Source organism: Helicoverpa armigera, chromosome 12, assembly GCF_030705265.1.
Source record: "Helicoverpa armigera isolate CAAS_96S chromosome 12, ASM3070526v1, whole genome shotgun sequence".
Lineage (NCBI taxonomy): Eukaryota > Metazoa > Arthropoda > Insecta > Lepidoptera > Noctuidae > Helicoverpa > Helicoverpa armigera.
Window position 1 is genome coordinate 8,696,438 of NC_087131.1, and position 26,005 is coordinate 8,722,442.

A 26,005-nucleotide genomic window follows, 5' to 3' on the forward strand; every position below is an offset into this window, starting at 1 on the left:
ATGTTTCTGATGCTCAAATAAAGCAGTCAACAATAATGAAATACAGAAACCCTGCATAATTTAAGAGAACTACAGAGCCAAAACGATTGCGTCCAACTATTTTTCTCAATCAAGAGGTTTTAGCCCCAGAATTCTTGCAAATGAAGCTTATAAATAGCCCTAAGAGGCAAAATTGCATAATGAAATCTGCCTTTGCAGTTACAGCCTTTTTATCGTCCCACTGCTGGGCACAGGCCTCCTCTCACACAGAGAAGGATTGAGCATTAATCTGCCTTTGACTGATAGATAAAAATAACAATCCATAATCTTTGGATAGAAAATTCTATTCACATAAGTTCAGACAGTTGTTTGTTTATGAACATAAACTTATAAATTAGTATAATATTCATGTTAGTTTGTGAGGGTTGTCAGTGCTGCTACCACATCTCCCCGATGTTCCCTTAGAGTTCTTTCTGCTAATGTTCTGGAAATCTCCATCTCTTTTACCTGGAAGTTATAAAGTTTTATGTTTATACGTTTTTGTCAAGCAATGCAGTGCAATAAATTGATGTAGTAGTGTGTATTTAGTTTTACTAGTACCAATGACTTGCATTTGTGAGTTTAGAATTCATAATTTAATAGAATGTCTCTGGAAAAATAATTTCCTACAGTTTCAGTCTACAGCCATTTCAAAAGGAAGTTGTGTTGATACCAGTTTAGACAAACTATGATATGATAACTTTGTTAGTGTTTTTAACAATTCTGCAAACTTACAATTAATTCTATGTCATCCTTTTTCACTGAAACTTTTTGTAGTTCCTTTTCCTTTTCTAGACGCTCAGCAGCCTCCTTGTTTCTCCTGTCGCCTATTAATGACAGGGCCTGAAATCAAATTGTTTTCTGTGAGAAATTTATTAGTTGTACTTATCAAACCAGTCCAATGAATCACAAATTTCAAGCAACGCATTTCTTTCGTAAGTAATAGTTATTTTTGAATATCGAATTTAAAGAACACACTAGCAGATTTTATGAGTTCCAAACTCAAGAGCACTGTACTGTAGTGATAACCTCAATAGAACAGACAACTACTCGATGAAAAAGTAACCTTCTACGCACGTACCAATGCTAACAGTTAGATGCTTACCCCAGATATGTCCTGGGAGGATATCTCCTTCTCTTCGGCATAGTCCGTAACTTTCTCTAAGTCTGCTACTCCACTATCATGTTTGGCAGTCTTCTTCTGAGTTTTATCTTTATCGTGCTGGATATCATCAGTATCCCCGTTAATTTCTTCGTCGGCCATCCTGTCCTTTATATATACTTATACTATAACAGGAATTCTACTTGAAATTAATTATTTCTACACAAATTTCAACTAAATAAGCATTTTACAGACAAACAAAACTGTCATGTAAATCGAAAACGAAAATGAGATTGTATTATTTTGAGGTTATTTCGTTCGGAAACTTGAACTCCAACAGCAGCAAGCAGAATGTTGCGATTCTCTTTGGTTTCATCGTGATTCATTCTATTTATAAAATCGATGGTTGGTACAGGATAAAATAAAAAACAAAGTGGGATATACTGCATTAAATAACTGAATGTTATTTTATAGTATGCCGCTTTATTGATTACCTACTCCTTTTTGTTTATCAAATAGGATACAACAATTAGAAACTGAAGGAAAAATACACTGCCATAAATAATTTATTCCATACAAATGCATGGCAGGAAGAGAAGTACGCTTGCCACGAATGTCGAGATTAATCACTATATAGATTTTTGCTACAAATAACGAAATAAATAAAAAATACTTCCGAACGAAAACCATAGAGATTATTATTGTCGTGATGATTTCCACGTTTAATTATTTAGCCGATGTTTATTTTAATTTGGATCCTTATCTACCAAGACTTTAACACAGACAAACATTTTAATTGCTTTCAAAACTTTATGTTTGTCAAATTCATCTAATCTAAAAACTGAAAATTATCCTGTAGATAATATCTGTACAAAAATACATTTTGATATTGCTATTCACCCTATTTATAAATATTTATTTGACTTGAATGACACTCTTGACACTTTGACAGCTTATGCTGTGCATTGCGTTACCCCTTCCATACTACTGTATATTTCTTCTTCTTTTGTTTTTAATTCCTTAATTTTTAAGGTAGAACGTAATTTAAAACAATTTTTCTTTTGAGTTTATAATTTTAAGTGTTTGGTTACCCTCAAAAGTGCAGCGAAAACGGCAGGAATTGGTAAGTGTGTAATTTTAGATTTCGCGAATTGTCAAACTATTAATGGTATTTCGCCCTTGACGTATGATTTTTTATAAATTTTTACGCAGAAACGAGCCTAATCTTTAACATTTGATTCAAAATTAAATACATAGATTGCGATTCGTTCCATAAACCATTGTTTGGTATTTCAATGTGACGTCAAGGCAATATGGAGAACGTTTTCATTTGCTCGCGATAGCTCGTGTCTATTTCATACACCATAGCCTTTCTAGTAATTTCACGCGAGGCTATATCGTTACGCTGATACAATACATGTAAAAAGGAATTACTGTGTGTTATTTTGACTTCAAACATTAGTTGTGTGAGTGAAGTGACCTTGAACCATGGTGTTTTGAGTGTAGATTTTGCCATGTGTTAACAAGCTTATGAACTACCCAGGTAACTACGTATAATGTTGTTACAAAGTCTCTAATAACTGTGATAAAGTTTATAATTTTCTCAAAACAGTACTTTGTTGAGGAATCTTTTGACTAACATGGGTACCCATAATAAGGAAAGATCCCTCTATTGTTCTGGGTAGAAAGGTTTATGACTGTGTTTTATATGTTCATGCTTTGCTTGGCTACTTCATTCTAATTGGGTTTCTATGTAACAATACAAACATTTTAAGTCATGAGATTCTGTTTCAGAGTAATAAAGTCAAATGCAATCATAAAAGTAACTACAGTTAATTTAATTTTTAATTTCAACGCTAAGTAAATAGATAGCACTAATATTAGAAATAATGGTGGTATTTAAATATTATACTAGTCTCTATTATCCATATAGACTTTTTCAGAGAAGGATAATACTTTAATAATGGTTCTGCAGTGTTCTTCAGACATCTCAAAGCTAACTGTGGATTTAATATCTGCTAAAACATAATGCACAAATTAATCCTTGGACATAAATTGAGATTGCATTTCATTTTAGTACTTGAAATTAATAAAAAATTAAAATGGATCATAAAATGGGCAGACTTATCGCTATAAGCGCTCTCAGGCAGAAACTTGCTGTTTACTGCAGTTTCTCCCACATCCTAAGAGACTATCCGGGTATATAAAATACCAAATACTAGGTATATAAAATAGAGGATTAAACATAGCCAAAGATCCTAGTTATTTCTGCAATTTATTTCCCAATTTAAGATTAATGTGCCTGGCAAGCTTAGTAGAATCTAATATAAGTACTTGTATAAATAATATTCATAACAATGTAGGTGGTTCAGCAATGAGGCACATTTTGCAGTTGTGTGCAAGGCACATTGTACCTTTTTTTCAGAAAGTCAAAAACGGTATGAACATTGTTTGACCATAGATTTTATATGAAAGGTAAAGACATTACCAAGAATCTTGGTAAGCGCTTTATATGTATAAAGACAAAAAAATATGAAATCTTCCTCAGTTACAATTATTTTCAGCGATCATAACAAATTAAGGTCAGCTTTTAATAAATAAAAATAGACTATTCAGCCTAATGTAACCATCAACCTACATAGATCCCAGTACAATAGTGTTCATGTGGCAATGTCTGATTGCTCCACCCTGACCAATTTTCATGTGTCTTTTATCATTGTTTGTACTCAAGAAGTCTTGACACTATTCCGCATTTTCCTTGACCCAGCTCCTGGTGCAGTCATATATACATTTTAATGTTGGCTACACTGCATCTGATTGTATACTATGAATGATTTAATCCTTCCATGACATATATTGAATTGCAATTATTTTTCTGCATTAAATTTAACTGCACTGATTTTGAATTTACTCAATAAAGTTTACCGATTCCCCGCAAGTATCAACAAGTAAAATAATTCTACACCTATGTATTATTTTACTATGATTTCATTAATTTTTTTTTTTTTTATTGTAAATGATATATAATACATATTCAATAGTTATATGTAATACTGTTTACTTTGATATCAAATAAGCATTTGATAGAGATGGCTGTGCTAGTTAATCATAATTTCCTGTAGCTATTCTAATTCTCTGTCAATAGATGCATATCTATTGTTGTATCTTAACAAGAATGCCACAGGGTTCATTACTTGGTCTCATTCTTTATTATTATGAAATTATAATATAAAAATTGTTATTTCATGTTTACTTATTATTTTCATTGTAACAGTAGTAAATACTAGTGTTATTTTTTAATGATTTACATGCGATGTGATAAACGCATTAAAATTATCAAAAACAAAAATTAAGGTTGAATAAATGCCCTACCAAGTAGCAAATATTTTTTTTTTGTTGCTACTACAAAAAAAAATAATGATAATTATAATGATAAAATAATGATACTATCTTGAACACTTCTTCTTGATATAATTTAATATGGCTGACAGGTGTAAAGTATGAAAATCACCAAACTAATCTATCAAAAGTTAATAGCTTCGAGGAAAATATAGACATAAATAAAATCATTGTACAAGTAGCCACATAAGCTGGTGATACAGATATTTTTCTACCATTTTTCCTGTGACGTCGTTAGGAGGGAAATTATTATTATTTATCCTTGTTGGAAGTTTCCGTTCCATGTTATCGTTATGCAAATATTTAGGCAAAGAGCTAGTATGAGGATATTGTTGAATAAAAAGGTTCACCTCATTAATTTATTTAATCTATAGATTTTTAAATAAGCATTCTTCAGCTTATTATACTATTAGTGTATAGTGTACTAATTAGGTACTTAATGAAGAATTTGTTTGCTTGAACGCGCATATGACAGGAACTACGAGTTCGATCTTAAAAATCATTCGGTGTTAGATATCCCACATTTCGAGGAAGGCTATAGGCTAATTGTTGTCCATGTGCGTGAAGTAGTACCCACGAGACGTAATAATTAAAGCCGCTGCTGGCAGAAACCATTCGCCTATAAATGTGATCCTTGTGCCTAGCTACGGTATTATTAATTTATAGTTCGTTCAACAGATGGCGCTCCTTTTTGGTAATATAAAAAAAAATACACGAACTCAATGATAGGTAAAGTTCCCTGTGACATGGCAATTTATTTGTTGGTCGAGTGTCATCAGAATTTAACACAAACGCAATTTTTTTTTGGTAATTTTGAAATCTACGAAATAGGTACTTATTTGGGAAATTAAGCAAACAAATGTCCTCCTTTGGTTCGTCGTTACGCAAAGACCTCCTTAGGGAACTACTCCTAAAGACTACTATACTATAAGTAGCTTGTAGGTATGTTATTTTGATAATATATATAACTTATAGGCCTACATAATCTCATCAAAATCTGTTACTGCAACTAAAATACATCCGTTTTTACATCTACTAGTAGAAAGTAAAACGTCCAACTTTATTCCGATGCGGAAGCGACAACTGTTTAGCAGACAGGGGCACATTCAATGCCGTGGCTTCTAAACCATTACTCATACAATTTTACCGAGAAATGCGTGATGTGCTGCTGACTTTGTAATTTCGTTTTTAGGTCACAAAAGTAGTACATGTGTTTGTTATCAATATCGTTCACGAATGCCGCTTCATTAGCATTTTTTTTTAAATTATATGAGACTCTTCTAAACGGCAATACGTCATCATCCAAAGAGTACGCAGGATCATACATCTTTTGTACGAAGAATGATATCACTTATCTTTTGTACATATATTTTAAAAGGTCGGGTACATAACTTCATATTTCCTTAGAATTTCCCCCAAACAGCTGCAGTTAGGGACTGCCTTTATTATCGCTAGAAGATTAATTAGATCGTCCTCCCTTATAATCCGCTTACATCTCAGACGTCCCCTCTGCATATTCTCTAAACGAGATTAACAATTAAAATCGTGCATCAAACAGAACTAACGAAACTGAAAAAAATCTGCTAACACCTGTCCCAGGAATTCAAGGTGTTTTTAATGGCCATCAACGTGAACACAACAGGTGCGTTGTTGGCACAGAATGGGTAAAAAAAAGGTCTAATGGTTTACCAATCATCTGAATATTTCGGGATTGGGCCATTTAAAAAGCGGAATTTTGTCTATAGCTAACGCTAAATACTATAACCGGACTATTTTTAGAAATGTATTCAGGGAAAATCTCGAATTGCTAAAATGATATCTGAACAAAAGCTCAGTAGCTGTTTTGCAACATCATTCGATTGTCTCGATTGCCGCTAGATGGCGCTAAACAAAATACAAGCGCACGCATAAAATACTTTTTTGATACAAATTGACCTCGCTCCTTATCCTGGTTGATTAAAAATCGGTTATAGCTTTCCATATTTTTGGTTGGCCTGATTTTTTATCATATCCGCTGAATACGGGAAAATATATTGAAACAATGTAATTACTTACCTTGACACAATTTGGTTACCAATTGAGGAAATCACTGTATGGTTTCAGCTTTTCGGTACATCAGCTTATTTTTTACATACAGTATCATTTTAATTTTATTACATTAACAAGCTTGTTTGTCTAAGCGTAGTTAAGTAGCGAAATAATTAGAACGGCCTCGGTCCATGAGTTTACTCATAAATTAAAAATAACGGTAAAAATACCATAGCGTTTTGTTAGTTAGGGTGTTGAAAAGTAACGGTCAACTTGGGACTAATAATAATATGCATACCTTTTCTAAGAAACTGTATAAATCTTCCTACACTAGTTATCTTCTCACGAGAATTGTGTACCTAATTACTATGCACTGCTTCTGGACGAATTTACATAAGTATATTTAAAAGAATAATATACAACACAGAACTAATATAAAATATAAAATGTTTTTACACCTTTTCTTGTAATATTGTGAGTGATCTTTGGTAGTCCGCTATGTTAATACCTAGAATTTAAATTAAATGTATAAAGGCGAAGTTAAATACCGATTAAAATCATTAACTGACAGATTGATATTTAAAAATATTATTTTCACAATGCCAGTCTTCGCCTGTAAATGGCAGGATACCAAAAAAAAATATATTCAAAAGACGGTGTTTTTGTTGACAGTCCTGCACGTGTCTTTATATTACATGTAAAGGTCTAAAACATAAATAGCTGTCGACAGTACAAAGAACTTTGGAACAAAACAACAAAATACTGTTGCAATGACAACAGACAAACAAGAAGTCAAATTGCAGTTTATTGACCCCAACTTCTATATAACTACAAATAAATATGCTAACTGCGACTTTTATGAGTGGTAAGTGGGGACGTAGGGCATACCAGGGATGGTTGGATCAATCCCGAAGCCGGGATGAGTGTCTCGGTATTTTTCCATTAAGGAATTCTCAGTAACTGAACTGAGTTTGGATCTGTGCCCGTTGCAGAACAATTTCAGTTCTTCTCTTCGCCTATCTTACCTGGTGAAATGTAAATCTGCACTTCATGGATTCAGCGTTTCAGGCAAGTAACAAAAGAAACGTAGCTAAACTTCAGTAGGTAATAAATTGGCTTACAGAAATTCTGAAATGGATTTCGGGAGTTTGAAGGTGATATGAATAACCTCGCCATAACCTTGGTCCTAAAAGCATAATAATTTGATACACTATTAGCTTTATATACTTTCTAAATATCAAATTATACCTGAGTTAAGTTTCTTAGAATAACAATTTATTGAACCAATTTGCCAGTTACCTTTAACAAAATAATCACTTGAACGGATCTAAAATATCAGATAAGTCACAACACGTAGATACAGTTCATTCAAAGTCGATTAAAAAGAAACTCACAATGTAAAAACCTTGTGTTCTCAAGTAAAATAAATAGCCTCAGATATTTATTCACGTTCTATAAACTTGAAAAGTGCTCAATGAATTTATCGTTAAATCCCGTGCCTACCGAAATATTTTTCTGTAACCTTGTTACAGTAAGCTGAATCCATAGACTGATTGTACGACTAGTCGGCCACATCCGTAATGAGGTGACCTTGTATTCTGTATCTCCAAGGACTTTCCCGCTAGAAGGATATTTTCGGGGCTACCGGCCTTGGGTAACTTTTGTCTCAAGGACTTGACGCTCCAAATGATAAATGACATCATTTCAGTTTCTAGGTCGGTTCACCCACTACCCTGAATACAGAATTTTGGTGTCACGCCCAAAAGTCATAATTATAACTAGATTTTGTAAATATCACACATATTTTTTTTATTTTTCTGGTTCCACCGCAACTGGGCATTCCTCAAAATCTAATTTCTAATAACATTCGTCACGTACCTAAATAGTATTCAGGACGGGAATTAAATAATTTGTTTTGACTAAGTTTTCTCGGCAACTAACAAAACTTGTAAAAAAAAAATTCTAGTAAAGGCTAAAATTGAATAAGTAAACTGATTAACTCGTAAGATTATAACAAAGACATTGACGTAGAAATTATGTTCAAAAGTCGGTATAACGTACAATGGTAATAAATAATTATTAAAATTAAAATACAATGTAAAATTGTTACGTAAAAGTGGCAAGCTAACGTGCTTAATGTTATTTAATAAATCATTACGTTGTAATTGCACTTTATTAAGTCAACAAAGAAGCACCTGAGCTTGAATAAATACAACAGATACTTGAACCTCCATTTTGATTGTAAAGGCGTCGACTGACTGGTGTCATTTTCTGCCAAATGTTACATTACATGGTACTAAGTAAGTGAATGCTCGAGTCTGCCTGCCGTGCCGCGCTACTTGCTGTAACACACCAACCTAACAACACCCGTTGCGAATGTTACGTTATATCCAAATGAAACAGGTCAGTGGCCACCTTAAAACTGTGCTTAAACATTACGTTACAAAACAGTTGAAGCTTTCAACAGCCTCATGTCATGATTACCTACTTTTCTTAGTTGAAAATACTAGAAACTTTATGCAAATAAATTCTTGTCGTGTGGGAAGAACCTTTATATTCTCAAACTCTCGAATATGCTGTTAAAACAAAAGATTTTAGGACGAAAACAAGTTGGTTATACGTGCTTACGTCAATATAGATCATTTCCTGAAATTGTGTTAAAATGATGAACAATATTTACTTATTACGTACAAAGTAATTAGATACTTACAAAGTGTTGGGTCACACGGTCATGGAGTAGGTTTGTGGTTTCATATGTATTTATGTGTATGAAGCAAAGGAAAATAGGGCGGCGATCGTTGTCTTCGTTTACAGAGTTCCTATTTGCCGCTCCCATAGAAACTGCGCCACTTATTCACTTACGTATGAATAATGACCTGTATTTTTATCTGCATCCAATCGGTCCACTTCAAGAAGACCTGGATAAAAACGGTCTCTTATGAAAATAAGTTCCTGATTTAAACGACAAAAAAGAACAGAAGATTTACATTAATTTGTGTATAATATTACATAACTAAAAACCAGAAATAATAATTAACATGATAATAAGTAACTATCCTTGTCACAGACATAAAGGCTAAACGTAAATCATAAGTTTTAAATATTGATTCAATATCAATTCGTGACGGCAGATGACCCTGTAGAGCGTTCATGTATAACAGATAACAATGTTAAAACAATACTTCCTTGTATACTTAACTGGTACTCGTAAATACCATTAAGTATTTAGTACCTTATTGTTGAAGCGGTCCGTGGCAAACTACCACAGCGTTAGTACTGATAGATAACTTATCTATCACGTTAGCTATCGCGTTGTTCATCGCTTTACCTCGATCTAATTCGGTACAACGGCACTACATATCTAATAGATGTTTTTAGTTTTTAGGGTTATCATTCGACTAGCGGTTAACTGAGACGTCATTTTAACTGTAAAATTTTAGCGCGACGCTAACTTAACCTGAAAGACAAATGATGCTTACGAAACAGTTAGCAACTTTTAACTATTGTCTAAAGTCAGCTCATGCTGCGCTTTCTGGATTGTCATAGAGCGTAATTGCGCTTCACTTCCTACACATTTCTCATAAGAAGTGTAAAATGTATTTGTCAATTTTACTGTTTTCAACGGTTTTCCCCATAACAACAATGAATGCGCAAACACCATACGCCAGAGGCATGCGGCAAATTACAAACAACGCATATCTACAATTATTGATTTCACAGATCTAAACTTTTTTTATGAGAAATATTATTTTTGCTCATGGCACGTGTGTTAAAACAATAGTATTTGATGTTATTAATAAATAGAATAGGTCTTCAAAAATGTTGGATACGCACCACGTACTTCCTGTATGAATATGCCGTTGATATCTGCTCGTATTTGAACTTACAAAGTTGTGGTTATTCTAACCGGTAGTTGGGACGTTGTAAAACGGACTTTATCCTTATGTGTATCGAGTCGTTAGTGTATTGTTGAGTGTATGGTGCGAGAGGGGTCAGTATTCCGCGGTTAACTCGTCCGCCGGGAGGGCGTCGACCTCGGATTGCACGCGGACCAGGCTCTGGACACTTGCATTGTCCCATCAACTCGCATCGCAATAGGCCTACATATAAGTACATGTACAATGACATCAAAAAACTCTTTACAGATTTTAAAGCTTTGCTTTGGCTTCCGAGAAAAAATGCTCGAACAATAAACCAAATATTTCCTTTACTGTTCATGGTAGATGCTTTGAGAAATAACTCCATATGAGTAATATGGCCAGACATATTCACAGTTCCCCTAATTGAGAATATGAATAAATTCCTATGAATTCAGATAACACCACATGCGACACCACATTAGGGATTGATTACTCAACCGAGTTAATACCGGTGAGTGCGAGCAGGACAGTGGAAACGCATCGAGAATCGAGATAGGCGTGGTAATTAAACATTAGTTAATTCGGTTATATCGGGTGAATCATGGCTAGTGTTGTATGAGTAGTGCAAATCAGGTTATCGATTGGTAGTGTTAGCGACACAGGCCGGGCATCGACCCTCGTGACTGCAAGGCATGGCACTCGTACTGAAGAGCATCGTGACCCAAGGAGGAGCGATGATGCCTGTCTGGAAAGCATAAACAACTTCGAAGGTTTTACTGAAGTATTCATTGTGGCGACGTGCATTCACAACTATCTTTTGATTCAAATGAGGATTGGATTACAAAGCATTTTGCAGTGTTCTAGGATTGTTTGTGTGGTTCTGAAGCGGCCTTAAAATCTGGATATAGGTAAACGGAATTGCAAAATAAAAATAACCTTTTGATGTTCAATCACAAAGCATGTAGGGCTATCCTGAAAAGGCTTGGTAAAATTTTCACTTTAACATTTAATTTAATTCCGCTTTTCGCTTTATTAATCTTCCTACATTTCTACAAAAATGTACATGATTAAACGAATAATCTGCTTTGCTGTGTAACCGCTTCCATAATATTGCTTAATGATTCCTCGATAAACGATAACCACTTCCGATTCGATTTTAATTATGTAAAGTATTCTCTGGAAAACTGTAGTACTACGTCGTTCAAAATTTATGAGACCACAACCACGGTAAACAAACTTCATTGAAAATTGAATACCTTTGTTACTGATAGAGTTCACTTCAACGAAGCGCTTGAAAAGAGCTGAAACCGACTAAATAAGTAAGCGAGCATGCAGCTAGTAGGTAGTCATGCAAAAAGTAGAACCTAGAAATTTGTTATCTAACACGTTTGACGTAGCGGGGACCTCAAAATACAACGAGAGGTCGGAAGGGAGGGGGCTGGGTCACGAATTTTACGGGTCCGGGTGCTCTCGACCCCAACCGAGTTGGTGTAAGTGTGCCAGCGATGTATGTAGGTTAACATCAGACGCGCTCGATACGCCACCGCTGCTGCCGCCGATGTCGACCACATAACCTAGATCAGGGTGCGGAGAGAACGCTTATGAAATCTGGCGCACGTTGACTGCATAAATGAATAGCCACTTTATATGTCCGTTTGAGTTAATTTGATACGCCATTAATGTATTACTGTTACTGTTGTTGCATTTACGATCGTGACGACCTGACACGTGCATAATTTATTCATTCTCACAGAATCTGTTCATAATTTATTTTATTAACATGGATTTCGTTGGTTGAGATTCCAAACCTCATTTTGCAAATTCTGTTAAAATGAATATTATAAATGTATCGAGAACTGAATTCATCGATCTCATAAGTCATCCATCATCAACTCATTTTCAATTTACGAAATAACTTTAAAATCAACTGAACCGCTTTTTGTGTGATGAGTTTTATTTGGTAACACTTTTTCTGTGCCAGCAGTGTACCAGTCAAATTATGTCACATTCTCCTTGTGTTGGTGAAACGCAAATTGCAAAAGTCGTGGCTAGGCGCACTACGTATGCTTACGGTACAAATGAAATTCAAACCCGCCACATTCACACGAATTCATCTTGAAGAGAATTTAGTCAACCTTCAAATAATTTCGTGGTATTAATCTCTACATCTTCTTCGCACAGATTTGCAATAGAAATTAGGACAAACTTTGAACAACATCGTCATAACGAACTAATTCTTAACACTACAATTAGACTTACACTATTAGCTGATGATCTATGCACTAATTCATTGGCAGCGTTATGTAACTTTCAATTATCTTCTAAATACACTTTTGAAAGTTGTCACGATCATCGATCACAGTCAGTAGAAATTCTTTTCATGGCTAACTTTCAATAGTTTTACTAAAAAGTATACAAACGAAAGTTTTTACATGGTTAATTTTATTTTAGCAATCTCTTGAATGCCTGTTTTTATGTTTCGGTAGTAATCGAATGCGCTGCATGAAAGTTGACAAAATGCTTTTTTATTTTGATGAAAGTCTGTTTTTAGGTTCTTTCTAGACGAATCTGAATTGGTTGATAGTTAAAACTATTCTGCGCGAGTTTGTAATTTAACCGATTTCACCACGCCTTTACGCTTCAAGCGCTTTATTTTTGATACTGGGACAGGGGGATAGGTGTGGCAGAAATAAACGACCTATATAAGCTTTATTTTATGATTGAAATAATAAAGTGTGGGCGAAGGGTGTGCTCGTCAGGCACAGGAATGCGTGCGAGCTGTGCTCAGTGCAGCTGGTCCGCTTCTGTCTCGATACGGCCAATTGTGCGCGCCGATTTCAAAACGAAAGTACCGCGCATCTAGGACGGTGAACGTATTTCTCGCTGAGATCTCTTGCAATTTACCAGCGAGGTAGGCACTTTGTCAGAGAATGCGGCATAGCCAGATTGTTAGATATTCATAACTTGCAACATATTACAACTAATCAACAGCATTAGAAACTTGCAAAACAAGCTAGTTTCTAATCTAGTACGTTTGTTTATTTAATGTGTGAGCTTTTAGCCTTATCGATGGACCAGTTAGCCGACCCTAGAGACAATCGTGATAACTACCTGCTCTATCCCCGTTTCGAACGAGTTTGGTAAACATTTCTAAAGTCGGCTGTTACTGTGGCAATATTTACACTTGGAAGGCGCTACGATTTATATTATTAAATATACGGACTGAGTTGCCACTTCCTTATCGCACTAACAATTAATTGAATACATGATACCTATATAATAAGAATAATAACATCTGATATGCATTGAGCAATAATCTCAATGAAAAGCTCAAAGAAACGGAACGGCGAGTTAGCATATAACTTGACCGAAATATTCGTGGCACAGTCAGTGGCCTTTGTCAGGCTTAGCCAATCAACTGGACTGTGTAGGCTGAAGCAGTTAACATGAAGTATACTGTAGCCACTAGCGGAAACTATGCTAAGGTCCGTACCGATTTCTGTAGGGTCATTTATTCAAATGTTATTGCATACTTCTGTGTCAGTGGTATAGGTGGGAGCTTTTTAGTTTCACAAACACAATCTGTTTGGATACGCTTTTTGAAACTTTCGATAATGCTGTTGTTTTCTTTATTTTCAGAACAGTAGCCTGTAACAAGCAGAAGAAAGTTTATCAGATTATGAAAGGGAACTATATTTTTTGTCACCAAAATTTATATTTGTCATCAAATTGTATCACCTAATAAATAGATCTATCGCCACGAAATATTTTCGTTCTCAGATAAACAAAGAGTGTTCCCAGGTATGAATTACCAAATTATTGTCAATATAATGTGTAAAATATGAGATGGATTACCAATAAAACTGTAGTGCATTACATGAATATAAACTTCGTTCTTATAATAATAGTTTTATTACTGAAATAATAGCTTGGTGCTCAAAATGGTAGATCTGTCACCAAATAAATCGATTAATCGATCCCTGACTGCGACTCCTTTTTATTTGTTATTTTGTCACCAATACAGTAGTTACATTTTATTTCGTTCAGTTATTAAAATAATGTATTCGTTACCAATTTAATACATCAGTTTATAATTTTAATGAAAATATGTTCAAAGGGAAGAGGAAGGGAAGGGAGACAAATTGGCGCGCTTTCGGGCCTCAACGAATGGGTTGTAGGTTGGTTGTAGGTACGATCATACGATGCAAGCATATTATCGGATTAGCCATAGGCGTAAAGGTGGCCAACCCCCCACCAGAAGCAAAAAAAATACTTATCGGCCAGAAAAAAAAAGAAACCAAACCAGCGCTGATTATACAGTGATTGTTATTTTTAACAATAAATATTGATTATTTTGACTTTAATTAAGTGTTTTATTTACTATTCAGCTAGAAATTTAATTTAAATATATTTATACTACCTGTGGAAATTAAGACCCTTGGGGGAGGCACATGACCAGTTAAGTAGTAGACTCTTTTGGTTGAAAGGATGATGACGACCACCCTACATTTTTAGACCTTCATGAAATTTTCTAGTGATATAATATATGATTTATTGGTGATCTCTTTAAATTAGTTTGCTTAAAAACTATTAGGACAAACCTATTATAATACATAAAAAACCATTTATTTGGTACTTGAGCCCATATCTCCATGATTTTCGGTAATTTATTGTGGAATTGATTTTATATTGTTTGGTGACTACATTTGGTGACAAACCTACTATTTTGAGGGCAAACCCTATTATTTAAGAAACACAAAATGAATTAAATTGGTGACAGCTTAAATCATACCCATTATGAAATGGTTTCGTTTAAGTTTCTGTAGATATGTGCGTATTTTAGAAGGGTGTTATGAAAGTCGAATGGGGCGTGAAATCGCTGTATCGTTCGGTTACACGGCAGTGTACAGCGACTCGCGGTTATATCACACGAGATATCGTAACTTTTGTTCCATGTTCTAGTAGAAAGTGCACGAGCCTCTCGCCTTTCTTATACTATTTATTACCTAGGCATTAGATCGGTACATTTAAGAGTTTATTGCGCTAGAACACCTGAATGTTCGATAATCATGATTTATGCAGATTCAGTTGAATTTATATGGAGTGTAATCACTGCACTTAGTGCAATTTACACTGTATAGAAACATAACAGCATAATTTATGTAACACTAGATTAAATTATAATTTATACCTAATAAACCTCAAGTTTATCAAGTTGTAAGAAATAAAACTTATTTTAATATAAAAATATAAATGTCAAAAAATTTTTTTTAGTACTAGGTCAGTCAGAACAGTCTAGTCCTATTCATTAGATTTTTTTTTCAATAAGAGCGCAATGGCTTGCCTTACACAGTGAACAGAAATAGTATTCTTTATGACGTAGTTAAGTAAATAATTGTTACATTAATTAATAAGCCGATAGTTGCGCCATCATATTGAAGTTTTTATGTCATAAATCCATAGAGTCCATTATTGACAATCACAACACATCTTACACCGATGAGTTAATGAGTCTTTGTGATATACGAGTGTACTAGACGTGCGTTCTCTCAACCTACTTCTTGAATGCCGCCATCTTGTAAACAGAAGTCGACTCTATTTTAGAGGATATAAAGATTAAAACATTATATATTCACTAACGTTCTCAATCCTACATTTAGGAACTGCTTCTGATGTGCCATCGCATTTTAAACCTTGCGATGACGCGTCAAGGTGTATAATTATACGAGGCTGAGTGTTTGAACACTGTACATGTTCCATTCAACCATGAACTCCTTTGAGGAGCGTCCCGCGTTGAGACCTCAATTTTTTAACTCTCTCACTTATTGGTCAATCGGCGTGACATTTGTATGGCATGGTATTACTATTATGTGCCTATAAAATGGTTATTGCAAAAATACCTTTACTCATCATGTGTACACTGAGTTTCTATTTAGCATTTTGAATTTTAAGAACTGGTTTTACAGGGTTTTGTGGAAATCCGCACAAGCTATTTTACTTCCACCTATATTTTTGTACATAGTTTGTATATGTTCGAATTTGTTTACTAAAACGACATTAAATATTAAGAGCCAAAATACTTTGTCATCTACATGTACTAATAAACAAATAATCCATGTTTTGAATTATTATTTATCATTGTAACACATTTTATACTGACACACGCATCCGTCCGTCTGTAAAAGCAAACAGTGTCAAGGCGGCTTATATTGATTTCAAGCTTGTAATGAGTACAAAATGACTACACAATTGATTTCATTATTGTATATCATTCTCTTTTGATCTCAACGATAGTGTGAACTATAAATATTAAATAAATTAATTATAAAGAATGACTAATGTGCCATGGAGATCTGTATTTACAATTTCGATGGTTTATTGACGGATACAAATAGGCGTGAGAGAAATATCGCATTACCTCCATTCACCTCCAGCATAAGGTGTAGAATTTGAGATTGCTAAAATCGATTCCTGCTGTGAAATCCTGGCTTTAAACTAGACGATGCATTTTCTTGTACCTTATTTATGTGTTTTGGTACGGAATAAAACTTTTAGTACTTGCCACGTTCAGACGTTGAAGTATCTACTTATTTAAAGCTATTGGCAGCAGCAGCAAAAGTTGTCTTAACCGTAGATTACAATCTTCAATTACCTTATAACCATTAGGCTTATCCAATTTCACTGAACGCTTCCAGCTAGAAACTATTAATATCGTTAGAAACATTAAGTTCGTGTCAAATAAATCTAAATTCGAAACGTTTTCGTTACAGATACTTCTGCGGGGGCCGTAGAGCGTATTACACTGTAAGTACAAATATCTTTAACATATGCGTACCTTAATATCTGAGATGCGTTCATGTTTACCGAACGTAGCACCTCGTCCGCAGTGTCAGTGGTTGTGCAAGCGCATTGTAAAGTTGATTGCTCAATCAGATGCATCTTGTTTCGTGTAGCCATGCGTGAGAGTCGAATTTCCCAATAGTTAGATGTGTAGAGAAGTCGAGTGCTTGTCGCGGCGGTTTCCCAATAGAAAGTCCTCAGATGCAGGAAGCGCAGCAGTGCAGCGCACGTGCATTTGTTCGGCCGCGGCGCCTGGTGGGGCGCCGGGCGATGCACTTTCATGCTGGTGACGTCATACCTTACCTTTCGTCAGCGTCACACCGCAGCTCGTAAGAGCGGTTACGCAATGGACGCACGCCACTCAACTTTCCAATTTCGACAACGCGCTATTGTGTAGCGCTTTCAAATTTTACTATACCATCGCCCGCTTGAGCGGCGCTTTCTTGCATTTCTCTCTCTTTTTAATCACGACTGAAAAATGCTCTAAACTCGGTGCGCGAGCGCAATGTAGAGATGCACTTTCACTGTTGCGTTCCGCCTCTCGTCTCTAATAAATAATATGTTATTAAATTATTAAGATTTTGCTGCAGTAGGTATTCTAATGAATTGGAGACCAATTAAATACTTTCTTAAAGTAAATTGATGTTACGAGATGAATTTGAACGATATGGTATTCTCAATTTATATTTTTAGAAAATATTTATCTACGTAATAAAGATGTAGCTTGATAGTATCTGATTTAACAATTGACAATTTAAATAAATACAAAGCGTAATTGGCACACCGTGAAACTGTGAACTAAATGCAAAGGTAACAACGACCATATTGTAGGATTTTCACCTAGACGAGATAGCGAGCTTTCCACGCAGCGAGAGTCGAGTTGAGAGTGAACCACTGCTCTCTCCTTACCTTAATATCGCATACATATTAATAAAAACATTTAGAACGAAAACATTACATATCGATAAACAACGCGGTAGGTATATAACATCGTTCATGAACTTAGTGCTCTCTATAAAATACTTATTTCTCAATGGCCTCCTTTCGTTTGAATGTAGGTTATGAACTAAAAATTGAATTTCCATATTAATCAACATGATTATTCATTACTTAAAATCGATTATCAAATATGTGGATCACGCAAAATGACATTAATATAGAGTACATCACGTCATCAGGGTTAACTGGATTATGAGGCAACTATTAAAATTTCACTTTTCAGCATTAAAAAGTTTAGTAAAAATATTCACCCTTTTTTTGGAGTGAGTGCGATAGAAACGAAAGGTCAACTCGTATTGTAAATGAGAAAGTTAATCGTGGAAAGTGCGATCTGTAGCACCTGGTGCAGTTTCTAAAAAGAATATTATGTCGGTATCGGGGAGCCTTTCGCCCCGCTGTGCGGTTTCAGTTGTTCGTCATCCTTATCTAATCCGATAAGCCTTTCAAAAGGTAATAACTAGGTAAAAGGTTTTCATAGGTTAAAGCCCTAGCTTTACTAACCCATTATCGTTTTCGCCCTTCATAAATTAAATCTGCATTGACGCAGAGTGCATCGAATTAAATGTTAACTGAACAACAAAAGAGTGATTGATAAAAATAAAATGCCACTTGATTCAATAAAGGAAAGTCAATTCAATTATCGGCGTAATATCGTTTATTTGCTCTTTGCATATGTGTCATTTGTCGCTAAGAGGACGTGCAAACTTGGCGATAAAGATATATAAAATTAAAATATCCTCAATAAAAACTATAGTATAATTAACGGAATTTTTTACAGATCTGTTTACTTACATGGAAATTGGTAGGTATTAAAAACTAAATCGGGTAAATTCCCAGTATTCAATGAATAAGAGAGATACCTAGTAATAAAATACAGTTTCTCAGCTTAATGATCAAAGGTACAGAGCAATGTATCAATACTTTCGCTTTGGATGTTTAGTTTTATTATTCATAGTGCTTGTACATGATTTTGTAATCGTAAGTGTTATAGGGTTGTCATTTATTTTCAAATTCCCGTAACTTCGAGTATTTTTTTACATAATTAACTTTTCTGTAGCACTTGGTGATCAATTATATGGACTAACGAATACCACACAACCGAATATTATGCAAATTGTAGATACGTGCTATGCACTATAACCATGAGAAGCCAAAATTAGAAAATTGAATTAAATTAAAATGCTTCATAATAATTACAAATCATTTTTAAGTTTTTCTCTTCATCAATAATTTAACTATGATAAAAATATTATAATCGTTTCAATATTTCCTAAAACTTTTTCTACTATTGACAAAAACTTGATTTGAGATTGATTCATGGACATCATATTTTTCTCAATCGTCAACTCAATTGATAGATATGTCACGTATCCAATCAAGGCCTTATTTTACGCCAAATATAATAATTTGTAAACTGCCAACTCAAGACCGATTTTCTGGGTCTTGCACTTAGATTTTATTTTCCAATGAAATTGTCATATTGCTGGTATATTTTTTGACTTGATAATAATTTATTTTTTATAAAAAAATCTCGTCAAGCCATGCCTTCAAATGTGTACTTTCTGGAAGTTAAACAAAGTAAGTCTAGCCTATAAACCCTTCACCATTTTGTTTTGACTGTCGTTTTTATTATTTTTTGTTCTTTATCAGACACCTTCTACGCCTCTTTTGCACATACACTTTCATTTTGTTTTCTTTTTTTGCATGTCCCTGCCGAATAACCTACGTATCTGTCTGTTTTTATTCTCCATGAAAATTATATCCACATGAAAAGCGTCTATTATAAAATTGTAAATGCTGCAAATCCCAAAGAGGTATTTACTAAAATTCGCAACACAACACTATAATGTGAACTAACAAGAACATAATGAACCCAACTTATCCCGAATAATTTCTAAGAAACACAACACCTAAACGATTCAATTCAAACAAAGGAACAAATAATGTGAGCAGGTAAGGTGGGTTGTGGCATCCGAGGCCGAGGGCTTTTTCCCTTCGGGAGGTTAACCCTGAAGGCTCGCTTCAAGGTCGACGAGTGTTTGAGACGCCTTTGAGGGCGAGATGACTCGATGACTTTGACTAACCCTTGCGGTCATATTATTTATATATTCTGTTGTGGCAGCCAATGCACGCGTTATTGCTGCAGCTAACCTCCCGGCCTTACCAATCGTCGTCTTTCATTCGCATATCTCTCTAACATACCCACATTATTTATGCTCTCTGGCGATTCAATTTAAATTTGTTTTTTCTTTGGGCTCAAATTCAACGCTTTGAAGAGCAACGAATGAGACTAATCAATGCGTTGTCCCCAAAGTCAAAAGAGCAAAATTTTATAAACAAAGGTTGACTAAGTTTAAGCAGAATTTATTTATGTGGTGTTTTATGTATGAGAACATATAACAATTAAGCCATCTGAATTTGCGCGTTATTAATATCTACTTCAAACGTGGCTGAAACATGGATGAGCCTTAATTAATCAGTCATTCTAAAAAAATCGCTAGAAACTAAATATACTTCAACCTCGACATTAAAAGTTATAGACCCTTTCACAAAGTAACCGGGCGAAGTAAAACTAAGTGAAACTTTTAGTGTAGCATTACTTTCTGTTTTGTCGGGCCAATATTACACGTGATCTTTATTCAGAAAATTAAGTTTATGTAAAATAAATATTAATCGAACTACTTTCATGGGTATAAAACCATTATCATTTGAATGTAATTCACATGCATTTGTTTGCCGGTCGAACAGGGCGGCTCAAGGCTCTACTCGGGGGCAACAACTTCTCCCTACGTGCACTGAACAAAGCTGCAGTCAATATTCAAGCTTGATATCTCATTGTTCTGCTGTTATTTACAATTTATTATTATTTACACTTTGAGACTTATTTATCATAATGTGCTGCTTCTGGATTCTTTGTTATTTTCATTCAAAGACAATCACCTTAATCTGCATCAAATTTTCATATCATTAGCTCAAATAATAATCTATAAGTAATTCAAAAATCCATTGTCATACTGGTTATGTCTGCAGCGGATGCCAAAGTTGAACTTCGTAATCTCACATCCGTCAAAAAGCCGTGTTAAGCACATGGGCAGGCTAAAGCTTTCACCAATACAATGGAGACTGAACGGAGAAAGGGTCTGTGGTGCGCAGCTGTCCCGCGGGCGCCCGTTGTCGGGCGCTCCGCCCTCGCTGACCCCGCGCCTCCGCTCCGCTCTCCGCGAGCGGCGAGAGAAGCGCTCACATTCACATTACAGTCGACTCCCCGAGTCGCGGCATTTGAGAGTCCAGTAGAGTCACGGCAGTCGCCCGTCATTCGTCGAGCGCAGCGTACGTCTGTCACGTCACCGCGCGCAACTTACCAGCCATGTGGTGAAGTGAAACTGTCAAACGTGATACACTTTCGCATACCGGTGTTATTCGGTTTTAGTGGACTATTGCACTTTTTATTTATAATTGACTTGTGGTTGTTTGTGATAACGAAGTGGTGCAACTATTTTGGAAAATTGGATTATACGAACGTATAATGGCCTTAGCCAGGTGAGCTATTTTGGTTGTTGGAGTCAACGCGGAACTAGTTTATTTTATCATGTTCATCGAAGGACTTTTCGTCGGTTTGGTCGTTACATGATTTAGAACACTCACGTGTACGGTCACCAGTTTGCAGATGGGCAAGCGACGTATTTGGTTGAATGATGTATTGAGCCTTGACACTGATGAATTAAATATTCTCAGGTATGCTTTCATGATCTCCTTAGTTACAAAATTGTGTTGTTTTCATTTAGTACTTACTATCTCTACAATGGGCGAAAGTTGCTTTGCCCCGCACGCGCATTTAACTTTCCTTGTTGTGTAAGCTGAACGTCAAACGACAGGTAGAGGGAGCAACTTAGAAATCGAGTCACTTTTACTGCAACCATTATCATTAGTAATAATGAGTATTTTCTAAATCGTTTTATTTATTGCAGTAACAAAATTATTGAAAATCAAACATTGGCCTGTCATTACTGCAGCCCCTCGAGCGCGTTCAGTTTATGGTGTTTCGATGTTATCTTTTATTCCTTGGCACCCTCATTCGTCACGGTTACCCCAAACAGTCGAACCCCACCGTTGCCTGCTTGTCGCCGTGTTTTATTTGGAACGTTGTACGCTTCCAAGCAACGTTGTTTGAAAATCGATGCAATTATTTACACTATAACGAAATCTACAATAATGTCCTCATCTACAGGATCCATTCCTATCTTTGTATGATTTGGTAATCCTTTTTAAGCTGAAGCAGCTCTTTGTTTATATGGATCTTTGCAACAGATGACCAAATGATTTGGGTGTGTTATTTTACCTGTTTTATTTATAAATGACCCCAAACAAGATCTGTTCCAAAGATAATATATAACAACGTTGCTATAATACAGTGTCATAACGCATGGGTTCGTTTCTTTCCTTTAGCAGGTAGTCAGCCAACCGAGGCCGGAAAGCGCTCACCTTCTGATGTTCCAATAGCCTTTTTTTTATTCATTGATGTTTCTTTTTTGTGAAAGCAAATGTAACGCTCTAGCTTTTGTTAAGATTGTAAAGAAATTGAAATTCAGCTCTGCGAGTTTCTGTTCTAATGTAATTTCTTTAATTATGTCTAGTCTCCCCCAAAATATTGTGATATCTAAAACCATCAAGTTATTATCTCACTATGTGGACAGCTGTCGCGCTAAAAAGAAACGTGTTAATTTCATAAACACAAACTTTCATGACCAATTCCTCAATAACACCATAATACTTCATGCGCTAATGAAATTAGCGTATAAAACACAATACGTTATAAATCGAAGTCCTACAATGTACGCTATATGTATAAGTAAGAAGTCTTTATAGCGTTATAATAACATTAAAATTCGTCGCAACCATCTTAAGTCTCCCCCAAATCGTGGCGTCTATACAAAGTTAGACTTGTATCTTGGGCAGAAAATAAAGATTTGCGGAGATGCTCCTCGGAGCGGGTCGACGACCTTCTCCGCACAGAATGCACGGAAGAGCATACAAGTGTGGATAGATGCCTTCGTCTCGACCCTCTTTACTCTTATTTGTAACGAACACCTCGGAGCCCTCCTCGCACCCCATATTATATTTATAACCATCCTCTTAAACTTCAATTTAAATCACATTGACTTATCGCGGTCTTCAGTAATCCCTCTACCCTGTTAAAATTTTGCTTTGCTTATGTTGGTATTCGAATACTGAGTTGGATATAAAAACTTTCATTTTGATCATTCTTTGGCCCTTCCTGACAAATAATTACTTTTATGGTCTCAGAAATCTCCATATTCATATACAATCCAATATTGATACCAAACATTATCGTACATGTTAGCGAAATTAACATATTTAGCATACAAGCAGTGGCTGTAGTAATGTAATTGGTTATCAGAGTATGTCTTGTATACGCCAACTAATAGGTTGCTTAATTTAATATTAATTGATATAGAAGTCGATAGCAATATGTATAGATACCGAATCATGACCAGTCACCTCAAAATTCGCTTAAATTGTATAATGCGACAACCATTACCAATGTAACTTATGCTAGCGCATTAACCAGTGAACTGGCTCAAGTTACGATATCATTGTTGTATAGAACGTGAAGTATAGTCTAACAATCTAGTATGATTGTTTGAATAAATTGGGCGAGGTTATTTCGCAAGAATGTATCAATTTAGTCCGAGGGCCGGTGAGCGTTTACAAAGCGAAAGATTGCGGCCGAGCCCGCACTCGGTGCTCCTGTTTCGTTGACAGCGGAATGCGATAACTAACTGGGTTTGCAGCACTGGCGCTGAATTTTGGTTACGATAACGCCAGGTTAAACAGAACTGTCCGTTACCCGAATAGAAATGGCGTTACGCTCAAATTATGAAACGTAAATTGTGAAGAATCTACTCATTGAAAAGATAAGCTTGTTAGCTCTCTGGCTGTAATCCAACTTGTTTTACTGTCTTGTACATAGTGTTGTTTATGAAATGATTTACGGTATATTGTATAACTTTTGACGTAGTCACGTGTACAGCTGTACTTATTCGGCAAAAAAGAAGGTTATTTACCTGACAGAATACAAATGTTTATCGGTATTAGTTTCTTAATTTTAAAGTGTCATTGCCATATCATTGACAGTCTGGAGTAAATCATGCAAAGGTGATATCAGTTTAACTTAGGTTTCGATCCTGCGCCCTCAAATCAACCTAAAGAATCTTAGAAACTTGCCTTAAATAGCAATTTGTGACCAAAAGATGGTTGACTACCAAAGAATTATGTTTTAAAAATGAGTTTCGTACTGGAGCCACGCCTAGTTACATAATGATGTTGATATAAATAGCAAATTTATTGATACAGCGATTACATACGTATTCAAAGTCTTCCTTATTATCGTGATGTATATTACACAAGGTCAAGGCTATCAAATATACACGGCTGAATCTTGTTTGGGAAATCAAATTTATTCTTTTCCGTTTTTATGCCATCGTACGAATTTTACGGGGGCAAACATAGAACATTTCCGTTATTAATCTTGTTTTATACTCGGATTATCTTCTCAAAAGTCTGGTCAGGGATCTAGAAAAGGTTTACTACGTACTATATGGCACGAAGCTATAGAGATAAATGATACATTCTTAAGCCAATAAGCAAAACTTCAGCATACTAAAAGCCCAATATTGATGAATAAAATGGAAATAGAGCAGATACCCAAACATTATAAAGAATATCTACTATCCAAATAACTTTGAGGGGGAAAATTGTCGTAACGAAATTCATGACATTTTAATGAATTGCTAACAGTTCCTAGAATGGCGATAACCCTTATTTGCCTCTTACAACACCCACGAAAATGATGAGGCCATATTTGTTGTAGATGCTACGGCAAGAGATTCTATTGTTAACTGGTGTTTCTCTTTTGGAGAGAATGGCTGTAATTTGTTTTGTGGCCATTTCTCAGGTGAAACCTCATAATTTGAATATAGCGTCTTTGTCGATGGAAAGTACGCTGCGTCTTTCGTCGGCACGGTGCGTCGCGCTCCTCTTTGTACGATGATCTCGATAGTTTCACCAACATACGACTTTGAACAGCTCACTGCTCAGATTTCTTTTAATATCGCTCATGTTATGCTATGTTAGCTATGTGGTATTGTATTATTGGCTGGTACTATATTGGACTTGTTGACTTTATTTATGATAATCTAGAGATCATTATTATAAAATATGTGCTGTTAAATAGAGCAAAGGCGTATTTATAAAATGTCTTCATTCAGTTGTTTTAATAACATGAATCATCATGCTCTCTCTCTCCTATATTGTTGTTACGTCTCTTTAATTTAACGGCCTGGAAACCTCAGAAGATTGTTAGGTGAATAGTGTCGCAACTCCACCGTAACTCTCGACCGATGTCATTACTCACCTGAAAGTGGTTCATGAAACTATGACAAGACCCACTCACGTAAGATCTAAATTATGTGCCCACGCTGCTCTACATCGCTTTCGAAGCCTATTAGTTTCATGCATAATATAAAACAATGCACAGTTATAGTAATTGATCATTTGTGTGTGACCAAAAAAACATTGTTAAAATGTTACATGAATAAGAAGAGACTATGGATGAAATGAGGACAATTCGCCAAGTAGATGTCAATAATGAAGTATCAGGTATATAGCTGTTATTTATTATTTTATCCGTTGCCGATTTAGAGCACAGTAGCGTGAGGCGTTAATTTGCCGAGGGAGC

At 35.3% G+C, this 26,005-nt stretch overlaps 2 protein-coding genes across 9 annotated transcripts in view; one reads left to right on the top strand and one right to left on the bottom strand.

The window, feature by feature from the left end:
• Window positions 1-305: 305 nt before the first annotated feature.
• LOC110384031 (huntingtin-interacting protein K) lies at window positions 306-1,449 on the bottom strand. Its single transcript, XM_021345060.3, has 3 exons — window positions 1,124-1,449; window positions 754-861; window positions 306-486 (listed from the first exon to the last, which is right to left on the bottom strand). Exons 1-3 carry the CDS (start codon window positions 1,280-1,282, stop codon window positions 391-393), a joined length of 363 nt encoding a protein of 120 aa, XP_021200735.1. The 5' UTR covers window positions 1,283-1,449; the 3' UTR covers window positions 306-390.
• A 614-nt stretch (window positions 1,450-2,063) lies between these two features.
• The window catches only part of Rdx (roadkill), a 52,063-nt gene continuing 28,121 nt past the window's right edge, over window positions 2,064-26,005 (top strand). For 3 of the 8 annotated variants that reach the window (XM_064037348.1, XM_049838883.2, XM_021344860.3), the window contains exons 1-2: window positions 2,064-2,243; window positions 17,178-17,211. Coding sequence is in view for 5 of the 8 variants with exons in the window: in XM_049838880.2 (XP_049694837.1) it covers window positions 21,914-21,981 (68 nt within the window). In the remaining 3 variants the exon portion in view is untranslated. Of the gene's footprint in view, window positions 2,244-2,482; window positions 2,664-17,177; window positions 17,212-21,505; window positions 21,787-21,865; window positions 21,982-26,005 lie in introns of those variants that run through there. The other 5 variants (XM_049838881.2, XM_021344857.3, XM_049838882.2 and 2 more) reach the window with 3 other exon arrangements.